Source organism: Aulonocara stuartgranti (assembly GCF_965226115.1).
Source record: "Aulonocara stuartgranti genome assembly, chromosome: 3".
Classification (NCBI taxonomy): Eukaryota; Metazoa; Chordata; class Actinopteri; order Cichliformes; family Cichlidae; genus Aulonocara; species Aulonocara stuartgranti.
This window is the reverse complement of record NC_138941.1, coordinates 78,023,868-78,042,985: the sequence shown is the minus strand read 5'-3', so window position 1 is coordinate 78,042,985 and position 19,118 is coordinate 78,023,868. Positions and strand designations below refer to the sequence as shown.

Here is a 19,118-nt window from a genome sequence, read left to right as displayed (position 1 = left end):
ACTTAGGTTCGCTATACTCAATCCAGAGACGAGGTTCAATAATAAACAAATTGACAATTTATTGGTAATTATTTAAAACACCGAATAAAAGCATAATCATAAATATTCAAATACAAATATGCTTAAAAAGGTATTCAGAGCTGAGGCTTACCAGTGGAGGGGCAGGGATGCCACACACAACTAAAGAAAGAAAACACACCACAACACAAGTGCAACACACTATCACACACTCACACTAATAAACTAGACAAGGCAGGTGTGTACACTCAAGGGATCCCACCACCTGCTGAATCCACTTCAGCCTCTTCCTGCTCATGTTCCTGTTTAGAGGCACAGTCGGCCTGTAAATGGAGAAAACTGAACACAGGAATATTTGGATTTGCTTCTTTTTCTCTGCTCGTGTTCAACTTGTCTGATTCAAGCTGGGAATATTTATTAGAAACAAAGTGAATAATATTATTTTATTATCACGTTGATGCAGCACATGGTTCAGTTAGCTTTGTATAAACACGTGTTAGAAATGTTCTTCAATCAGCTCTTTTTACTCTCATTTCACAGCCACTACTTTTTACTTTTACTTCAGTAAAGAAGTTGAATTAGTACTTGGAGTATTTTTAACAGTAGTACTTCTACTTCAGTACAGACTGTGTGTACTTTTACCACCTGTGTCTGAGACCTCCTTCAGGGTCCACCTGAAGCTCTCAGTCTGCTGTGGAAAAAGGAAATCCAGGTGAGTTTCTCCTGATCACCTGAGGCCGTCATTACTGTGTGAACCCACACACCACTCCTCACTCCTCCCACCCGCTGCACACAGTCACTGAGTACAGACCGGCTGATTCCTGTAAAGGGAGAGGCAGGAAGAGGCGGAGCAACACCTGAAAAACAAGAAGCTCAACGTCATTTTGCAGAAGTGAAAGTGTGAGAGAGCAGCAGCAGAGCTGCAGTCGAGTCCTGTTTGTCTCTAAAAGAAGATTCACTGGAGTCCATCAGGTTTCTCTCAGCAACAGTGGTGAGTGCAGCTGATCACACTTCCTGCTTCTACACAAATCTTCACTCTGTTCACGTCATCAGGGTCTAGAGCGCCACCTCATTCCTCCATGGTGCCACTTAGGCTACGTCCACACTCGCCCGGATAGATTTGAAAACAGCGCTCCGCGTCCACACTGGTGTTTTCAGTCGTTTTCACAGAGTTGTGCGTCCACATTAAGACAGCCGAAAACGCTTACGTTCCAGTCCTGCGCATGCGTGAAACGCAAGACGATTCGACCGGTCTCATTTCTGTCTGCCGCTGATTTACTTTCCGGCTGTTTGAAACGTCGCGGCAAAAGGTGGAGGAAAAGCACCGAGTTTTAAAATGGACTAACAATGAGGTGGAGTTGTTGCTGCGAGTAACACAAAAGTACAAAGTTGCAAAACCGAGAGAGAAATAAAGAATTTGAAGAAAAGCTCTGTGGAGCATGTGCAGACTGATATTCATCTTTAATAGGGCTGTCAAAACTGCTGCTGTATAATACCTTTGTTTAATTGGTCACATGACTGCATCACATGCATCATCATTTTAGAAAGTCTCTGGCTGTATCCCAATTCAGGGTCTGCAGCCTTAAAAAGAAAACAAGCAGAAGAAAATGAGAGCGATACAATAAACACATCACGATGATATATGGGAATATAACAGTAAATACTAAATATTAAACATTATTGTGCAGCACGTAAGATCGTTAGTGACGTTTGTACTAACTTGGTTTTAAAGCTTAATCTTACAGAGAATGATCAAAGCTCATGTAGAAACAAACAAACAAATGAACAAATTATTTTCGCCTTCATTTCTGTCAAACAAAGCTGTATGACACGTTTCCAGCTGTTAGTATCATGGTTGCTAGGCAACCTGGGCAGCGCAACGGAGGCTACACCGTCCCATTTCACAAGCCTCGCACTTCCGGCCTTAGCGGTCTTTAAGTACGCGGCCCTTGTGGACCGTTAAGGCTGCAGACCCTGAATTGGTCTCTGTTTTCACTGTTCACACTGTGACACAAACGCACCGTCTCCAAATGTTTCGTTTTCAAAATGTTTTCCTTGGAGAAAACGCCGTCTCAGTGTGGAGGCCAAAGCAGAGAGAAAACTGCTTTTTCCAAACAAAAACGCATTAGTGTGGACGTAGCCTAAACAAATAGGTCACACCGGTACGACCAGCCATTCAAAAACAAAAGGAAAAGTCTCCGTGTGGTCAACAACACATTATGCCCATATCGTTGGCTAAACCAATCAGAGAGAGGGCAGGACCTCTCTGATTGGCCGTGGTCCAGATATTCCTGCAGGCCTACGTGTGGACGTTTGAAAGTGCAGGAGGTGAGCAGCCTGATAGGATGGATGTAGCTGTGGGTAATGAGAAAAGAGGAAAAGAACGACTGATAACTTTTTCGTTGAGGCCGGTGCTCTGACACGGAGCCATCAACCTCTCAGTGTCTAACAGTCGAAGAAGCTGTTGAAGAATCGTGTTCTGTGTGTGATGCTGCTGTCCGCTCTGTTGTGTCTGAGATTGTATGTGCAGCTTTGTATGTGCAGGTCCATGGATGCAAGTGTTGTTCCCATAATCCTCTCTGCAGACTTCATGACTCTTTGCAGAGCCTTCCTCTCTGTCTGTGTAGTGTTTCCATACCAGACAGTGATGCCTGCGGTGAGGATGCTGTCTATCAGTCCTCTGCAGGCCTGGGTGGTGGTTCATGCCAGCTTTCCTGAGCAGCCGAATGAAATAAAGCCTTTGCTGGGCTTTTTTCACAGTTGCTGTAGTGTTGAGAGTCCAGCTCAGGTCTGATGTAACCTGCAGTCCCAGGAATCTGTGGCTGTTTGCCCTCTCCACCTCCGTCCCTTTGACGATAAGAGGCTGCAGGGGAGGGAGTTCTTCCAAAAGTGCAGTATTCATTCCTTGGTCTTTTCCGTGTTGAGGATGAGGTGAAGAAGCTTCTGTGATGAGTAGAAACTTAAAGAAGTCCAGATGCTTTTCTCTCCAAGCTCCTCAGACTACTGACGCTGTCACGGGGCCGAGTGGCCTGTACTGAACAGGACTCAGGTGCAGAAACCCCGAGCAGAGACAGCAGATGATGTAACAATTATTCATTAGGCTTAAGTGCAAAAAACATAGCAAGGACAAAAAAAACAACAACAATAAGACGTGGAGTTTGACGTGGCGTGGCCTGGGAAACGTGGCTAGGGTGAGGGAACGGGGCCTGAGATGCAGAGTGGAGCTGAGCAGGGAACAGTCACACTGAAGAGAGAAGACAGTGAAGTTAGGGAGGTGGTGGAGGCAGCTCTGGAGTGGCCAGTTGTAAGAGTAGCAATTCTTACTTGCAGTAGGGGACATAGTGTTGAGAGGGGGGTGATGAGAATCCAGGGGAGGCTGAGTGGCGTGGAAACGCTGGCCTGAGATCCGGGGCTTCAGATGGAGTGTGATGGCAGGAGGGCAGGCAGGTGAGGCACAGAGAGATTTTCAAAATGATTGCTTGGTATCCTGAGTCCAGAGGTGGAGCATGAGCCAAGGTGAATACAGCAACTGCAGCACAAGAGTCTTGTTAAGAAGATAAATCACAGCGAGAACTTGAAGCATAATGGCCTGTTACCAACATGTGTTGATGACGAACTGGCAGTGAATGAACATCAACGTGTGGCTTAAATCCGTCTGGCTTGATTGCCTGCAATAGGCTCCAGGTGTGCAGGAGCTGGAGTTGGCCCTGCCCAGGGGCGGATCCCAGGTCAGTTCAGGAGCCTTGTGGAAATTCCAGCCACCCACCGCAGACCATGACAGATGCTTGTTTCTCTCTTTGTAAAAATGAAATTTAAAGTGAATTTTGAATCAAATGTTTCTCTTCTTTCTCCCTCAGAGTGCAGACATGTCTGCTGCCAGCAATCTGCGATCTGAAGATCAGTTTCTGTGCTCCATCTGTCTGGATGTGTTCACTGATCCAGTCTCTACACCATGTGGACACAACTTCTGCAAAACCTGCATCAGTCAGCACTGGGACATGAATCAGAGCTGTCAGTGTCCCATGTGTAAAGAGACTTTCTACACTCGACCTCAGCTGAGGGTCAACACCTTCATCTCTGAGATGGTTGCTCAGTTCAGACGTGAAGCTCAGCAGAAAGCCAGCAGCAGCAGCAGCTCAGAGCAACAAGCTGCCAAACCAGGAGAAGTTCCCTGTGACGTCTGCACTGGAACCAGACTGAAGGCCCTGAAGTCCTGCCTGGTGTGTCAGACCTCCTACTGTCAGACTCACCTGGAGCCTCATCTGACAGTGAAACGTCTGAATAGACATCAGCTGGTTGATGCTGTGGAGAACCTGGAAGGCAGGATGTGCACGAAGCACGATAAACTCCTGGAGCTGTTCTGTAAGACCGACCAGACATGTGTCTGCATGCTCTGCCCTGTTTTAGACCACAAGAACCACGAGTTTGTTCCTCTGAGAGAAGAATATGAAGGAAAGAAGGCCGAGCTGGAGAAGACAGAGGCTGAGATTCAGCAGATGATCCAGAAGAGACGACTGAAGATTCAGGAGATCACAGAGTCGGTGAAGATGAGTAAAGATGCTGCAGACAGACAGAAAGCAGAAGGTGTTCAGGTCCTCACGGCTCTGATGGAGTCTGTTGAGAGACGCCTGAAGGACCTCATGAAGGAGATCGAAGACAAACAGGAAGCTACAGAGAAACAGGCTGAAGGTCTCATCAAAGATCTGGAACAGGAAATCTCTGAGCTGATGGAGAGAAGCTCTGAGGTGGAGCAGCTCTCACGCTCTGAAGACCACCTCCACCTCCTCCAAAGCTTCTCCTCCCTGAAAGCTCCACCCAGCAAGGACTGGACAGAGGTCAGAGTTCATCCACCATCATATGAGGGGACTGTGGTGAGAGCTGTGGCTCAGCTGGAGGAGACAGTCTGGAAACCCATGAAGAAGAAGCTGTTAGAGGCTGAGCTGCAGAGGGTGCAGCAGCATGAGGTGGATGTGACTCTGGATCCTGATACAGCAAATCCTAACCTCATCCTGTCTGATGATGGAAAACAAGTTTATCATAGTGATGTGGAGAAGAAACTTCCAGACAACCCAGAGAGATTTTCTTACTATGTTATGGTTTTAGGAGAGCAGAGTTTCTCTTCAGGCAGATTTTACTTTGAGGTTCAGGTTAAAGGAAAGACTAAATGGGATTTAGGAGTGGCCACAGAGTCGATCAACAGGAAGGGAAAAATCACACTGAGTCCTCAGGATGGTTTCTGGACTGTGTGGCTGAGAAATGGAAATGAGTACAAAGCTTGTGCTTCCCCTCTAGTCCCCCTCTGTCTTCATCCTGGTCCTGAGAAGGTGGGGGTGTTTGTGGATTATGAGGAGGGTCTGGTCTCCTTTTATGATGTAGGTGCTGCAGCTCTGATCTACTCCTTTACTGGCTGCTCCTTCACTCACAAACTCCACCCATACTTCAGTCCCTGTACCAATGATGGAGGTAAAAACTCTGCACCTCTGATCATCTGTCCTGTCAATCAAACTGATCAACGACTGATTTTATTGGATGAATGATTGATTTTTCTTGAAGGGAACAAATGAACATATTGAGTGTAAATCCTCTACAGTCTCCATGTTTCTATAGAATCTGATCATCAGGACTCTGATTCACACTTTGATTCTCATGGAGTTTGATTTGAACAGAAGAAAAGTTGAATCAGGAAATGTTCCCACTGATGGAGACTCGAGCTGAAGAGCAAATATCAGAGAACAAATGTCCAAAAGCTTCATTTCCAATAAAGTTTGTTCAATGCTTTGAGTGAATCCAGACTCATGTGTGGCTGTTATACGGAGCATCAGAGTCCAGCTGAGTTATGTTGGATACAAACTGCTTATTTTGGCTCTGTGAGGAGTTTTGTTCACTGAAAACTGATGAGACGGATAATATTCAAAGAACTCTGTAGAGATTCATGCATCCATGTTCTCCACCTGCAGGTGTGGAGGAGAAAGGTGGAGCACAGACTGCTGCATCCTTCCAGTCACATCATTTTGATGATTATATTTGCATGTTGTGATGATTTGGGTTAAAGACAAACAGAGTTGAACGGCTGCAGTCACAGCATGAAGACGATGCTGAAGCTGAGCTGTCAGTGAACATGTTTCACTGTGATTTGATTTGAAGAATAGAAAGTGTGTGTGGCTGCTGACAGCTGCAGTCTCTGCTAGTCTGCATAACACACACACAACTTTCCCCCTGAGGCAACGATGCAGCAACAACACAACAGCTGCAGACACACACACGATTGTGCGCTCCCTTTCAGTCTGAACTCTCAAACACACAAACAAACTCTATCAATGTCGTACTGTTAAAGAACTCCTCCTTCTTCAGTAACAATGATTTGAGGTCTCTACCAGTGTCTCTTGTTTTGACCTTTGACCTCTTTATTCCTTATAACCAAAAAAACCCTTTTATCTGATATTTTCACCTTATTGATTGATTATATATATCTATTATATTTTCTCACCTTATTTTGACCTTTGACCTATGTCCTTGTTAGCCTTGATCTTCCTTCATCAAACGTGAAATTTCTTTCACCTTTGAACTTAAAGCTTAAATCAAACCTTTGTTAAAAAGCTTCTTACCAACTTGTAATTCCAACTCTCTGCATTAAACACGTATCTTATCATATAAACACTGGATCACTGAGAGAACTTTAGGCAGAACCAAATGAAGCAGCTGACCTCGTCAAACTCACAGCGACAGTAACTGACAGTGAATTATTTTAATCTTCTTCATTGTATTTGTTAGAAACATTTATTTTCCTTTAATTGGACTTTGGTTAAGTTCAATCCGATGTATTAACCGACCTTTGAGGTGAAGTGCAGCTGCGAAGAACGCTACGGCAGGCAATGAGGTGCGTTTAATGTCGCTCTGTTAATTTGAGCGTCCATAAATTGAATGTCTTATTTTTTCTTACTTTATTATTGCTCATTTATTGGAGAATTTGGCCATTTAATTAAGATAGATTTTATGTTGTTGGTGGTAAAGATCTGGATGGATATTTTACTTTATTCTGTGTTTCTATTTTTCAGTTTTACTTTTCAAGACTTGGTGAATTGCCTTTTTCTACTTTTTGTTTAGTTTTGTTAAAATTAGCAGCAGTGAGAAGTGTTGTTGTCGGTCTTGAATATATTTGATGTAGCCCATACTGTTAAGGTAAGTGTCATGTTTTTAGTTGTTAGTCTGATGAAGAATCTTTTATTTTTCTCCAAAAGTTGATTGTGTTTATCTGGACATAGTGTTTTTCAGGTCCAGCTGAATGCAGGTTTCCCCAGTCTTATACGTGTCAGGAGCATCAGCACAGCTGAAATGCATTTTTTCTAAGCACCGCGTCTCTGTGGCTTTTAAACCCCAAAACACGCTACAACAAAAATGGGTCCACTCCAAGGATGGGGTCCCCCGGTGTAGTTTCCACTGTGAGAGACTGTGGGCTTCCTCAGAGTGAGGCTGAGAGCGGCAGGCCCAGCTGGAGTCTGACCCGTGGCCCTTCAGATAAAGCTGAAAAAGGCCAATATATGATATTAAATATAAAATATAATTAAAAAACAACATCAGAATGAACAACGAGCTGCTGTTAAGAACTCCCGACGTCCATCCAAGGCCCGATTGGTTTCTGTTTCCATGACAACAACAACTGTATGTGGAAAAGACCAAAAACTGAAGCGGTGAAAAAGTTTTGTTGCAGATTAACTATTAACTTTATGTTATTCATTGTCAGCTCGTGCCATCATTAAAGCATGTTAGAACACACATGTAGGATTTCACAAATCATCGCTCCTACATTTAATCGTCTCCATAACAACTGTGTGTACGTGTTCGCTTTGAAAACATCACATTCTTTATGTTGGTTGGTTTAGACGAGTGATCTCCAGGATGAATGAGGGCAGAGGCCCGTTTCATGGAGACTGTTTAAGTGTAAACCTGGATTAAAAGCCACATTTGAACACCTTCATCAGAGGCTGTGACCATGTTGAAGGACTGATGCTGACGTGCTCTGACACTCATTAGCATAGAAAACAAAGTGGTGAAAGCACAGAGCCCTGAGGAGCTCCACTGGACGGTCTGTTCACAGAACATTTAATTATTTCACTTTTATTTACATGCAAAACAGCCTCAGAGAGAACAGCTGTTTCAGAGCTGCCAGCTTTATTGGAAAGATGAACTGAAATCCTAAAATAGTCCAATTCATGACAAACTGACACGGTGAAATGTTGCAGGGTTAAAATGTGTCGATGGATGAACTCTTTCAGTATAAGATGCAATAATACAAAACACATGAAGGTGAGGAGGAATTCATTTAAAGTAAGTGTGATTTAAAGAGGACTGATTCTTTCCTGGTCAGGCTGAAGCTTTCACCGTCTGACCTCTGTAAACAAACCGAAACACGTTCAGTGTTTAGTTTTACCAATTAGGTTTCATGAATCACCATCTGAGAACGTCTCCGATGTGGGCGCCACTCACAGGGATCACTTCCTGTAGAAGGGTCACATGACCTGTTAAACCCAGAGAGCTTCGTGTGACCTCTGACCCTGATCACCAGCGTCAGGGTCAGTGAAGGTGAGATACCGTGTGACAGGAGGAGGAACTATAAAGTTTTATTTGTACGAACACGTAGAACAGATGAAGTCAGAACGAAGCAGGTGGAGCTCAGTCAGGGTGGAGGTGCAGACAGGTGAGCTGAAGGGGAGGAGCCAGTCTGGTCAGGAACTCTCTGTCTCCTCGAGTGAACCTCCTCACCTCTGAAACACACACACGACTCTGAAGGTTGCAGTCAGGGTGGTGAGGGTGGTGTGTGAGGGTGGGGTTACCTTCTGGTCTCTGGTTGGTGTGTTTCCTGCAGGTGAGGCTGAGCGGCCGAATCATGACATCACTGCTGCACAGACACAACAGGAAGTGGAGGAGAAGTCGTCAGCGTCCCCGTCACACACCTGAGACAGACACAGAGGTTATGTCTCTGCAGACTCACGGCTCGGCCCTGTGGAAACGTCCTGCTGCACAATAGTGTTAACATGCTACAGGTCATGAACAAGATTTTATTTTCATTGTAAGTGGGCTGAAGCAGTTAATTAAAAGTAGTCTAACATAAATGCTGTAATTTGATTACTTTAATAAACATGTAACTTGGATGGATTGGATGCTGGCGTGACCACAGTGCACACGTCTGCTGTCGCTCACAGTGGTCCAAGGGACGCTCAGTTTGTGTGTTCAGACACATGAAACATTAGAGGGAACGTTGGTCATCAGGTGTATTCCAGTCAGCTGTTTCCTCGTGTGTTTCTACTTCCCCTGATCACCTCCTTGTGTGCATTTAGTCTCTGTGTTTCTTTCTTTTCTTTTGATCAGCTGTAAAACTGCCTGTTTCAGTTTAAGCATTGTTTTAAATAAATTGCAGGCTCAAAAACTGTTTCCTCCCATTTCTTCTTGTTGCATGTTGAAGCTCTACTTGGAACCTTGTTAAGATCCAACCAAGCAAAACAGGATTTTTTGACATTTTTCAAGCAGTCTTAAACTTTTGATCGGGACTCTCAGATGATTTTATCTTTCAGAGCCTCTGAACAGCTTTACTGCACATTTTCCCTCTTTTCTCTTTCTCTTTCTCACTCTAGCTTGTTCTTTCTTCTTGATAATCTGCCCCTCCCAGCCTGTCAGCTCAAACACTGTTACACAATACATATTATTTATTCACATACAAGATAAATAAACTGACGAAGCATTCAGATCATAATTCTCCTTCTAAAGCTGCTGAACAGGACAGAAAAACAACAATAATAATAAATCTCAAACTAAAAATCAATTATTTTTAATCCTTGCATGAAAATGAAAGTGAAAGTAAGCTGGTGTTTGTGCAGCAGCCTCTGGGAGTGTCTGCAGTGCTGCTGCGTGTGTCTGACTGAGGATCAGATTTATGAAGATGCCACTGATGCTGATGCTCCTCTTACTCGGTAAGAAAGCTGCTCTGATACTCTGCATGCATGTGCGCACACACACACACAGGTTATTATATATGCAGTGCACTGATGTCTGCTCTCTGTGTCCTGCTGAATGAAGCCCTCCCTGCTCGGGTGATGCAGGGTGGATCCCACCATGTGGCTCAAATAACTGAGAACTATGAAGCTCAGTGAGGTTTTAGTTCATCATGAATAAAGCACTGACACACATTCACTCAGATCTCAGTGTTTTATTCATTTTGAAGCAGCTCATGAAGAACAGGTTGATGACTCATGAAACACAACATCACAGCAGTTTGTTTAGAAGCTGTTTATATTTGAAGGTTGAAGTAAGTGTCTTCAGTTTTTTACTTCAGTATCTTAACATTTCAATGGTAACTTTGTTAATATAACATTAGGTCATATTGAACTTATTGTGAACAAACTGCATCTCTGCTGTTCACCTGTTTCATGTCACAGTGGCATCTTTTACATATTTGTCAGCTTCCTTCAGATTATTCTGATTCATTTTGCATTAATTGTTGTAAATATACAAACGAAACCTTACTGATTGTTTTTCATCAGAACCCAACACAAAGCTAAATTCTGCTGCATCATCTCCACACTGAAAGGAAATTCACTGTGTGTGTGTGTGTGTGTGTGTGTGTGTGTGTGTGTGTGTGTGTGTGTGTGTGTGTGTGTGTGTGTGATTATATCGTATGACATAATCACAGACACGCATACAGTGTAACTGTTTTGGTTGTGCTGCATGAAAGACGAGTGTGTATTGGGGAGGTTGAGTTACTCAGGAGAAATCTCCCCGTACATCAACTGTTACTGTACCCCCTTAATAAACCATGTGCTTAAGACTCTGCGTGAAAGTTAAAATATCTATGTTCAGTGCACATAGATAGATAGTCTATATAGTTATATAGGTATACATGTCACACACAAATCCACAAAATGTTCCAGCATCAGAGCTGTGTCCATCAGAGGGATGGCTCAGAGTCAGACAGGCTGACATGTTTGCACATGAGGACGTCTGCTTCTACTGAGTCACTCACTTTCCTGGTTGTTGACTCAGTCGGCTCCTCTTTACCTGTTTAGTTCATCTGTGAACCATCAGGAAACTCTTTGGAACTTTACCTGATGTCCTGTGTCTCTCAGCTGTTACAAAATCACAGCACTCACCTGCTTTATATTTTTATCCTCAGGTTCCCAGCATGCCTCAGGGGTGGAGGTGTATGAGGGGGTGGAGTCTGTCCTGCTGCCCTGTCAGGTACAAGCTGATGTTACCATTGAGTCCACAGCAGCAGTGTGGGACCGTGAGGAGCTCAAGGACCCAACGGTCCACGTGCGTCTGCCGAGTGGTGACGATTTTAAAGATCAGAACATTCGTTACTTCAGTCGAACATCACTGAGAGCCGAGGCTCTGCAGACTGGAGACCTCAGCCTCACTCTGAGGAAGCCCACAGTCTCTGACAGTGGAACCTACACCTGCACATACCGCAAGTATGGACAAGATCAGCACAAGACCTATGTAGACCTGAAGGTCACAGGTCAGTGCTGTCAGGTCAGATGCATGCTAATGGGAAGTTCTAAAAATCTGTTGGTTGATGTTCAGGTTGTTTGTTGTGTGTCGATCACAGAACTTCCTCCTCGTTCTGCAGTCTGGTTTAAAGTCCTCTCAGGTGTCCTGGTTCCTCTGGTTCTTCTGGCTGTTATGTTTGCTGCATGGCTGTCTTGTAGATACAAAACGTTAAAGAACAAAGAAGGTGAGTGTTTTATTGGACCATCTGATGAAATATCAGAACCTTGAAGGTAATCAGCAAAGTTTGATTTGGTGATTTGACAGCACCATAGCTGACGTCTCTGTCCTGAATGAGTTGTTAGTGATCTTTACATCACTGATGGTTACCACGAACTGTTAGATCCCAGTTATCCTGTACAAGACGTCTGGACCGACTCTTTGTTTGAAGGGCCAAAGTTTCTGGTATTATCATTATAGTGTGATATTATTCTGTTACCATATGTTACCTTATATATGTAATCAAAGAATTATGATAACAGCTGTAGGACAGATATTATCCTTTAGTTTAGATGGTGTGATCAGTATGTAGTTTTAGTTTGCATTATACTTCTGACTTAAAAGAGTGTGAAAATCATTCGATCTATTGGATTGACCTGTATTACTCGACACTGTTGAATGTGTTACACTGTTTCTTGACATTTCATACTGCTGAGTCATGAAGAGAATGTTGTGTGCAGAGGACCTTGTGCCGATAATAGAAGAGACAGACCCCCACCTTACAGAGAGCAGAGAAACAAGGAGCCGAGGTCATAACTTAGTAAGAGAGAAAGAATGTGAATGTTTAGGCTTTTACGACTAGGTGGGGGCCGCTAGAGGCTATAAGAAGCTCAGCAACCCGTCACCATTTTGAGACATGCTGTGACCCTCTTCATGCAGGTCTCCCCATCATGATGGTTCTAATGCTCATAAGTGTTGAATTGTATGGAAATAAATGATTGTTGATTGAGCATTTATACACCGAGTACTGTCCTTCCTTCAGCCCAAAGATTCAAAGAATTGGGAGATTTCAACAATAGGCTAACAGAAAGTAACTAAAGCTGGTAGTGAGGAGACGCGCTGAGCTCTAAGTGCCTGCAGGAGTGTCCATCCTGCTATCCACTGATGATGCAACTGACTGATAACATAACAGTTAGGTGCAATCAATAACCACACCTGTTAGTTTCAGCTCTCCTCTGATGATCCTTCTCTTGGTCAGATGGATTAGTCTTATAATAGTTAAAGAAAAAAGGCCCCATGGATAGAAAAAGCTGTGACAACCATTGAAGAAGCTCATCTCCAGGCTGGAAGCAGGACTTCAGAAAACACAGAGTAACATCAGGACAGCAGGTCCATGTCTTACCCTGTCCATGGTTTACTGTAAGTGCAGTCAGATGTGTGATGAGTGTTACAGAAACACTGCGTCCACCTCTCCCTCGAGCTTTTACACTCTTCACAGCTTTGACTGGAGTGAAACCATGAGACGCAGAAAGCTTTGACTCTGTGGTATCTGGCAGACACGTTCAGTTCAGCTCTGCTGCTGATTGGACACCAAACACAGCACAGTCTCTTCATGGAGCAAAGGAACACGTTTCAGACTGGAACCAGTCCAACATGTTTTACTGCAAACATTTCACTTCATCCTGTCAAAGGAAGTTTGCTGCTGATGCTGTGCAGCTCATGTTGTGCTTGGTTGTTCTTTCAGTTCGTGAGGTGGAGGTGGGTTCAGGTGTGAAGTCTGCCAAGCTGCCCTGCAAAGCCACAGTTCACCTGTCTCAGGTAAATAAAGTCGTGTGGAAGGACAGAGATGGCAGGATAGTCCACGTGTATCAGGAAGACTCTGAAAAACAGCACAGACGTTACAGGAGCCGAACAGAAATGATCGAAGACCCGCTGAAGACTGGAGACCTCAGTCTGACCCTGACATACCCCACACACACAGACAGGGACACCTACACCTGCACCGCCTACAGCAGGGAGGGAAAAGTCCTGATGGAGAAAAAAGTGGAGCTGAAAGTCGAAGGTCAGTGCAGCAGATGATCCTTATTCACAGATTGTGTTTGGTAAGTCAGTGGTTTGTAATGACTGAAGTAGTTTGTGGGAGAGAAACTGGTAAATGTCAGCAGTTAAAGCATCAACCAGGCTCAAAGATAAGTTTGTGGGAAACTGTAAATTTGATTCATTTTTGTAGTGGTTCAGATATTGTGAGGACGTTCATGAGATGAGATGAGTGTAAGAGAATCAGACATAAGACTTCAGAGCTCTGACTCTATCAGCCCGGCTATAGTGTTGCAAAAACAAACCCTGAGCTCGTTCCCAATGTCCTAAAATGAGACGAGTGATGGAAACCTTTACAACAGCAGCAGGTGTCTGCAGAGAGGCGTGTGAGCCGGAAACATCCTGGTCTCAGTGTTGCATACAGATTTCCCTAAATGCTTCTTCCAAAGCTGGATAGATGCTGTCTCTCCTCATCAGAATCTCAGAGACCCACATGAGTCTACACACCGCTCAGACAGCCAATGGTTTAAGGATGATGCTGGGCTATGAACAGGCTGTAGACGCTTTATGTTGATTCAGCTTTTATGAATCAACATAAAAACTGGGGGATTAAGTAAAAACATAAAGTCCACGACTGGTGTGTCATCAATAACAAGTAAAATGTTAACATGCTCACGTTGTTTGTTGTCCTCTCAGAGTGTCAGGTGGAGGAGGAGGAGGGGGCGGAGTCCATCTGTCTTCCCTTTCAAACCACAGAAAACCTGCCTGACGACAGTGAAGTGGTGTGGAAATGTTATGAACCAGAATACATGAAGGTCCACGTGTATGAGAACGGCTCTGACCGGCCCGACAAACAGGACGACCATTACAAAGGTCGCACTGAGATGAATGAAGATGCTCTGAAGTCTGGAGACCTCAGTCTGACCCTGAGACACCTCAAAGTGGGAGATGCTGGGAGATACGGATGTGAGGTCAACAGCAAGGAGGCCTGGAGATACAAGAGGGTGTGGCTCACAGTCAAAGGTTAGTTAGTTCATTCATGTTTGTGTGTGTGTGTGTGTGTGTGTGTGAGTGTGACTCTTCTGTTTCCTCTGCAGGGAAAAATCAGGCCAAGAAATAAGCAGAGGCCATCAGGATCAGCTCCACTGATCCGTCTGCTCTGATCACTGATCAATCAGTTTGATGTGTTTATTTGATTATTGATCAGTGAAGGACATCAGTGAACAGATGGTGCTGAAGATGCTGTCAGCTGATACTGAGGCCTGTTGAGTCCTGTGTGTTCTCAGTATGATCACACAGCTAATGTATAAACTCCGACAAACCTGTGTTCTTGGAAAGTGCACTGTTGGCTGTTTCTGTAAGTCTGACCAAATATAAGGTGTGTCAGTGTCATGTGCATGTGGAGTAACCGTTAACAACACTGTGTGTATCTGTGGATGTTTGTGGCTCGGCTGCAGGGGAGGGGAGGGGCACGGGAAGCTGAGATCCATCACTGACCACACCTTTTTAGGAGCAGTGGGTGGAGCTTGCTGGACACAGCTGTGTGCAAGGGCGTAGATTTCGTTTTGGCATTGGTGGGGACGAATGATTCAGTTTTTTTTCCTTTTTGTCTTTGCTTCTTGATAAAAAGGAGAAATGTACTTGCCTACATATGCTATTCTACATGCTTTTAAACCATTTAAAATTACAATTGATAGTTTTATATGTGAGTTATATAATGCTAAATTACAATTAAACAAATGACTAAGTAGTTTAGACTTTAGTTTACTTCAGTCATATTCAATATAAATCAGGTATCATACAAAAATAAAAATAACTTCAAATTCAGCAGGGCTGGACTGGCACAAAATATGGGCATTTTGACTAGTGACCGGCCCACCATGGTATTACAGGAAAAGTCAAAAATCCTTTAAAGGCTTTATAATTAAACTTAAACCTACACCACCTTCCCTATTCTGGTATTCTAAACAGTAGCACACAGAAACAGTTCAGAACTTCCCTTCAACTCATTCCTGTCACCTGAAAGGTAAACCTGTTTCTCCATCACCTCCTGTTCAGCTCTGATGATTCAGTAAGGACATCTCCTGGTTTCATCTTCATGTTTCCCTCTCACCACATATCCAAACCGACATCATGACCAGCAGCTTTACAGCTGTGGCTCCAGCAAACATCAGCTGATACTAGAAATTAATATTAAATAAATTCTAACAACAGCTGATCAAGCTTAAACGTGCTGCTGTTGTTTAATTCGACCTCCGCTGGTTTCCTCTTTCTGGCGCAGAGAGAAAAGCCGATCAGCTGATCATTGATCAGTTTCATGATTGAATTAGCAACTTTCTAGCTGAAGTAGTACGGCACAAATCCCGTTCCTTTTCACCTTAACTTTAAAGTTTGACCTCCTCGGCTGTAATTGGTCCAGCCCAGAGTCGATCATGACCAACTGGCCAATCCACCACCACTCATTTATACCGTTAAAAAAAGAAAAGGAAGAAAACCCCATCGGCCAATAAAAACGAAAAATCACGAGCAGCCCACTGGGCAAATGCCCGGTATGCCCGATGGCCAGTCCAGCCCTGAAATACAGTCATGACAATAAACGAATATGAGTTCAAAGACTTAACAACATTACTTCAGTTGCATTACACCAACATAAAAAAACAGCTTTTACCAGTTGCGTCAGATATCTAAAGCAAAGCCGTTCCTTCCTTTAAAGGACCTTGAAAAGCTTATCCACGCATTTATTACATCCAGTGTGCTGCCCCTTTAAGGCAGGCATGATCATTTGGGTGTGTGTTTTTTGTACCAGCAGACTTGCCGTAGTACCTCACCAGTGAAAAACAGTCCTATCCGGTTGTTCAGTGATGACGCGACGAATCCTACTTCCGGGTCTAAAGTAGTCTGCGTTTAATATGGCTTTTATGTTGTTAACATGTTTAATGCTATGTATTTTCTTCTATTTGATCTCAAAAAGCTCCTAAAACAGTCAGTGATCCCTGTTGACCTCCCTCGGCTTTTATTACCGCTAATCATTTATTTAAGCTCAGTTTTTAAAACCTTAGGATGTAACTACAGCCCAGCCCATGCAGCAGTATATGAATGACTAACTTTGTATTGTAGATGAATTATCTCAGTTGTTCTCCTGGCTGAAGTTTGGTCCTTTTACAGCATCCTGCCATGCGATTACATTTGTTTCTGACCACCGAGAAAACTCACGTTAACTTTTATCGAGTGGAAAAAAAGTTAGCTTGTTTATATTATGCTAACATAGCTATGTCGCTAGCGGTCACGTAGCACATCATTATATACCAGCTAGCCCAACTTCAGTAGCCCTACAAACGTCACTGCTGTTTAGTTTTCTGTCTTCATTTATGCTGGAAGTGATAAGAAAGCTGTATGTTTTAATTTGTTTCCAAAACCCCGCAGTCAGGACATGCTATATTGTATTTAGATAGAAGCTAGCGAGCTAACTCCCTGCTAACTTCTAACTCCGTTAAATGTCATAAATTCCGTTTTCATGGATGCCTGGATGTTAAACTCAATTGTTACACCTGGTAGAGCAGAACGCTGATCATTTTATTAAAGATGAAAGACTTTAGACAGTTTTTCAACTCTCAGTAATGCCACAGTGATCGTTTGATATATGGACCTGCAGCGGAGTTTAGACCCAGACACGGCTAGTGACGTCAGACTGAACAACCGGATAGCCAAACTGTTGTCTGTTCCACTTTTTGTTCACTTTTTCTTGCTGAGCCTGAGAGAGCACATGCCTGTAAGTAGTTGCTATCTGTTTTGTAAGCTTTCCCGCGATAGTTTTGTGTAGCAGTTTAGAGGTTTGTGTGGAAAACTTTCTTTTGTGAGGTAAAACGGCCGCGATGCTAACACGTTAGCCCGTCTATGGGATTTCCCATGTAATGTTAGCATTAAGCTAATCGCTAAATGCGTGGGCCTAATAACCAGTGAAAGGGTTTGGATAAGTTTGTGTTTATGTGTTATATACATTGTAGTGCATGGCTTAATGTTTGATGTTGTAAAGAAAATGCAATTACAGCAGAAATGTAATATTTTATTTTTGTTTCTGTACCAGTTTTACAGTGCTTCAACAGTAAACATCTAAAACGTATCCGCTGACTCCTGGATGTTTATTGTGGACCTGTTAGCTATCTGCCAAGCTAGAAACCAGCTTCACACCCTAGTGAGGGCAGAATATCCAGATTGGACGACTGTAACTCCCTCTACTCGGGCCTCCAACACTCTTCTCTTTGCCGGCTCCAGTTAATTCAAAATGCAGCTGCGCGTCTTTTAACCAAGAGCACCTGGCTGCAGCCACTGTGGAGCTCCACAGTAACCGGAAACACGTGACCTCCACAGTAACCGGAAACACGTAACTTCAGTTAAATCGACTTTGACAGCGAAAACTAAATTGCGTTTTTGTTACTATTGATGCTGCTGAGAAATAAAAATGGTTTTAAGTGGGGGGTTTTTAACACTCTGGGTTTGTTCAAAAAAATTCACCATCCCCTAAATTGTTCGTGGCCAAAAGTGTACAGTGGTCCCTCGCTATAACGCGGCGCACCTTCCGCGACACTTGCTGTTTCGCTGATTTATTTATTTTACAGTACATCGTGTTGTGCGTTCTGATTGCTGTAGACCATTGTCAATCAATCTAGTCCAGTGTCTCCTGTACAGGAGCGGTCCCTAATAGGCCCACGGACCGGTCCCGGTCCGTGAGTCCTTTGGTACCGTTCTGCGATAGTTGATCCTCCGATGTGAAATGTATGGTTGTAGTTGTGTGTCTTATTTTGAAAGAACTATTTACGCGTTACCATAGCGACCAGAGAGCATTAAGAAGCAGAGAGGAGGATGTCACTGTCATTGTTGTTGGCACACAGCTCAAGTCACGTTTATTATTATATTTACAAAATACCACAGTTTCTTTTTTAAATTCTTTTGTTGTATTTATCCGCAACACCTTAAAGGTCGTTCCCTGAAAATATTGTCTGACATTAAAGTGGTCTGTGGTGCAAAAAGGTTCGGGACTCCTGCTGTACAGTACAGAATGCGTTTAGCTTGTCGAATTTACATATATCTTCGCTAGCAGTGTAACTCTGAAGTGCTGCACTGTATGTTTGTAAGTTTTCTCCCAAACAAACACAACAATGCCGACGAAACGTTTTGCACCCTCAAATGCACCTTTAGGTTTCATTCCATGATACTGGACTTATGTTTCTACGAAGGTTTGAACTCTAAGAGTGTTTAAACAAAAGAGAAAAGTGTGAAAATGTTCATGTCTGTCTGAGAAAAGTGTATAAAGCATGTAGTGAGGGGTTTTACAGTCTTAACATCTGTAATAATTGTAAAAAATAAAGTTGGCTACTTCATGGATTTCACCTACCGCGGGTTATTTTTAGAACGTAACACCAGCGATAAACGAGGGACTGCTGTATTATTAATAGTAGAGTCTGGGACATCTAATTGATTAACATCAACATTGATTATTATGCACTATTATTTTTGTTCAAGGAGAGCAAAAAATATAAAACTCTCTCAGCTTGTTTGTTGCCAAAAATGGCCACTTTTTGTGTATG

At 43.4% G+C, this 19,118-nt stretch overlaps 2 protein-coding genes and 1 long non-coding RNA gene across 3 annotated transcripts; 2 read left to right on the top strand and 1 right to left on the bottom strand.

The window, feature by feature from the left end:
- The first annotated feature begins 647 nt into the window (after positions 1–647).
- On the top strand, positions 648–5,804 carry LOC309703537 (E3 ubiquitin-protein ligase TRIM21-like). Its single transcript, XM_082528442.1, has 2 exons — positions 648–1,009; positions 3,876–5,804. Exon 2 carries the CDS (start codon positions 3,885–3,887, stop codon positions 5,553–5,555), a length of 1,671 nt encoding a protein of 556 aa, XP_082384568.1. The 5' UTR covers positions 648–1,009; positions 3,876–3,884; the 3' UTR covers positions 5,556–5,804.
- Positions 5,805–8,101: 2,297 nt separating this feature from the next.
- On the bottom strand, positions 8,102–8,937 carry LOC309703718. The gene is made up of 2 exons (XR_014275981.1): positions 8,850–8,937; positions 8,102–8,780 (listed from the first exon to the last, which is right to left on the bottom strand). It is a non-coding gene; the product is annotated as an uncharacterized lncRNA (long non-coding RNA).
- A 3,968-nt stretch (positions 8,938–12,905) lies between these two features.
- Positions 12,906–14,653, top strand: LOC309703209 (uncharacterized protein; the record flags this gene model as incomplete). The annotated part of the gene is made up of 4 exons (XM_082527921.1): positions 12,906–12,915; positions 13,241–13,558; positions 14,230–14,556; positions 14,631–14,653. 4 exons carry the CDS (start codon positions 12,906–12,908, stop codon positions 14,651–14,653), a joined length of 678 nt encoding a protein of 225 aa, XP_082384047.1.
- Positions 14,654–19,118: the final 4,465 nt, after the last annotated feature.

Bases quoted from the DNA above. Each gene is read 5' to 3' on its own strand.
- LOC309703537 (XM_082528442.1), top strand. From the start codon at position 3,885: ATGTCTGCTGCCAGCAATCTGCGATCTGAAGATCAGTTTCTGTGCTCC.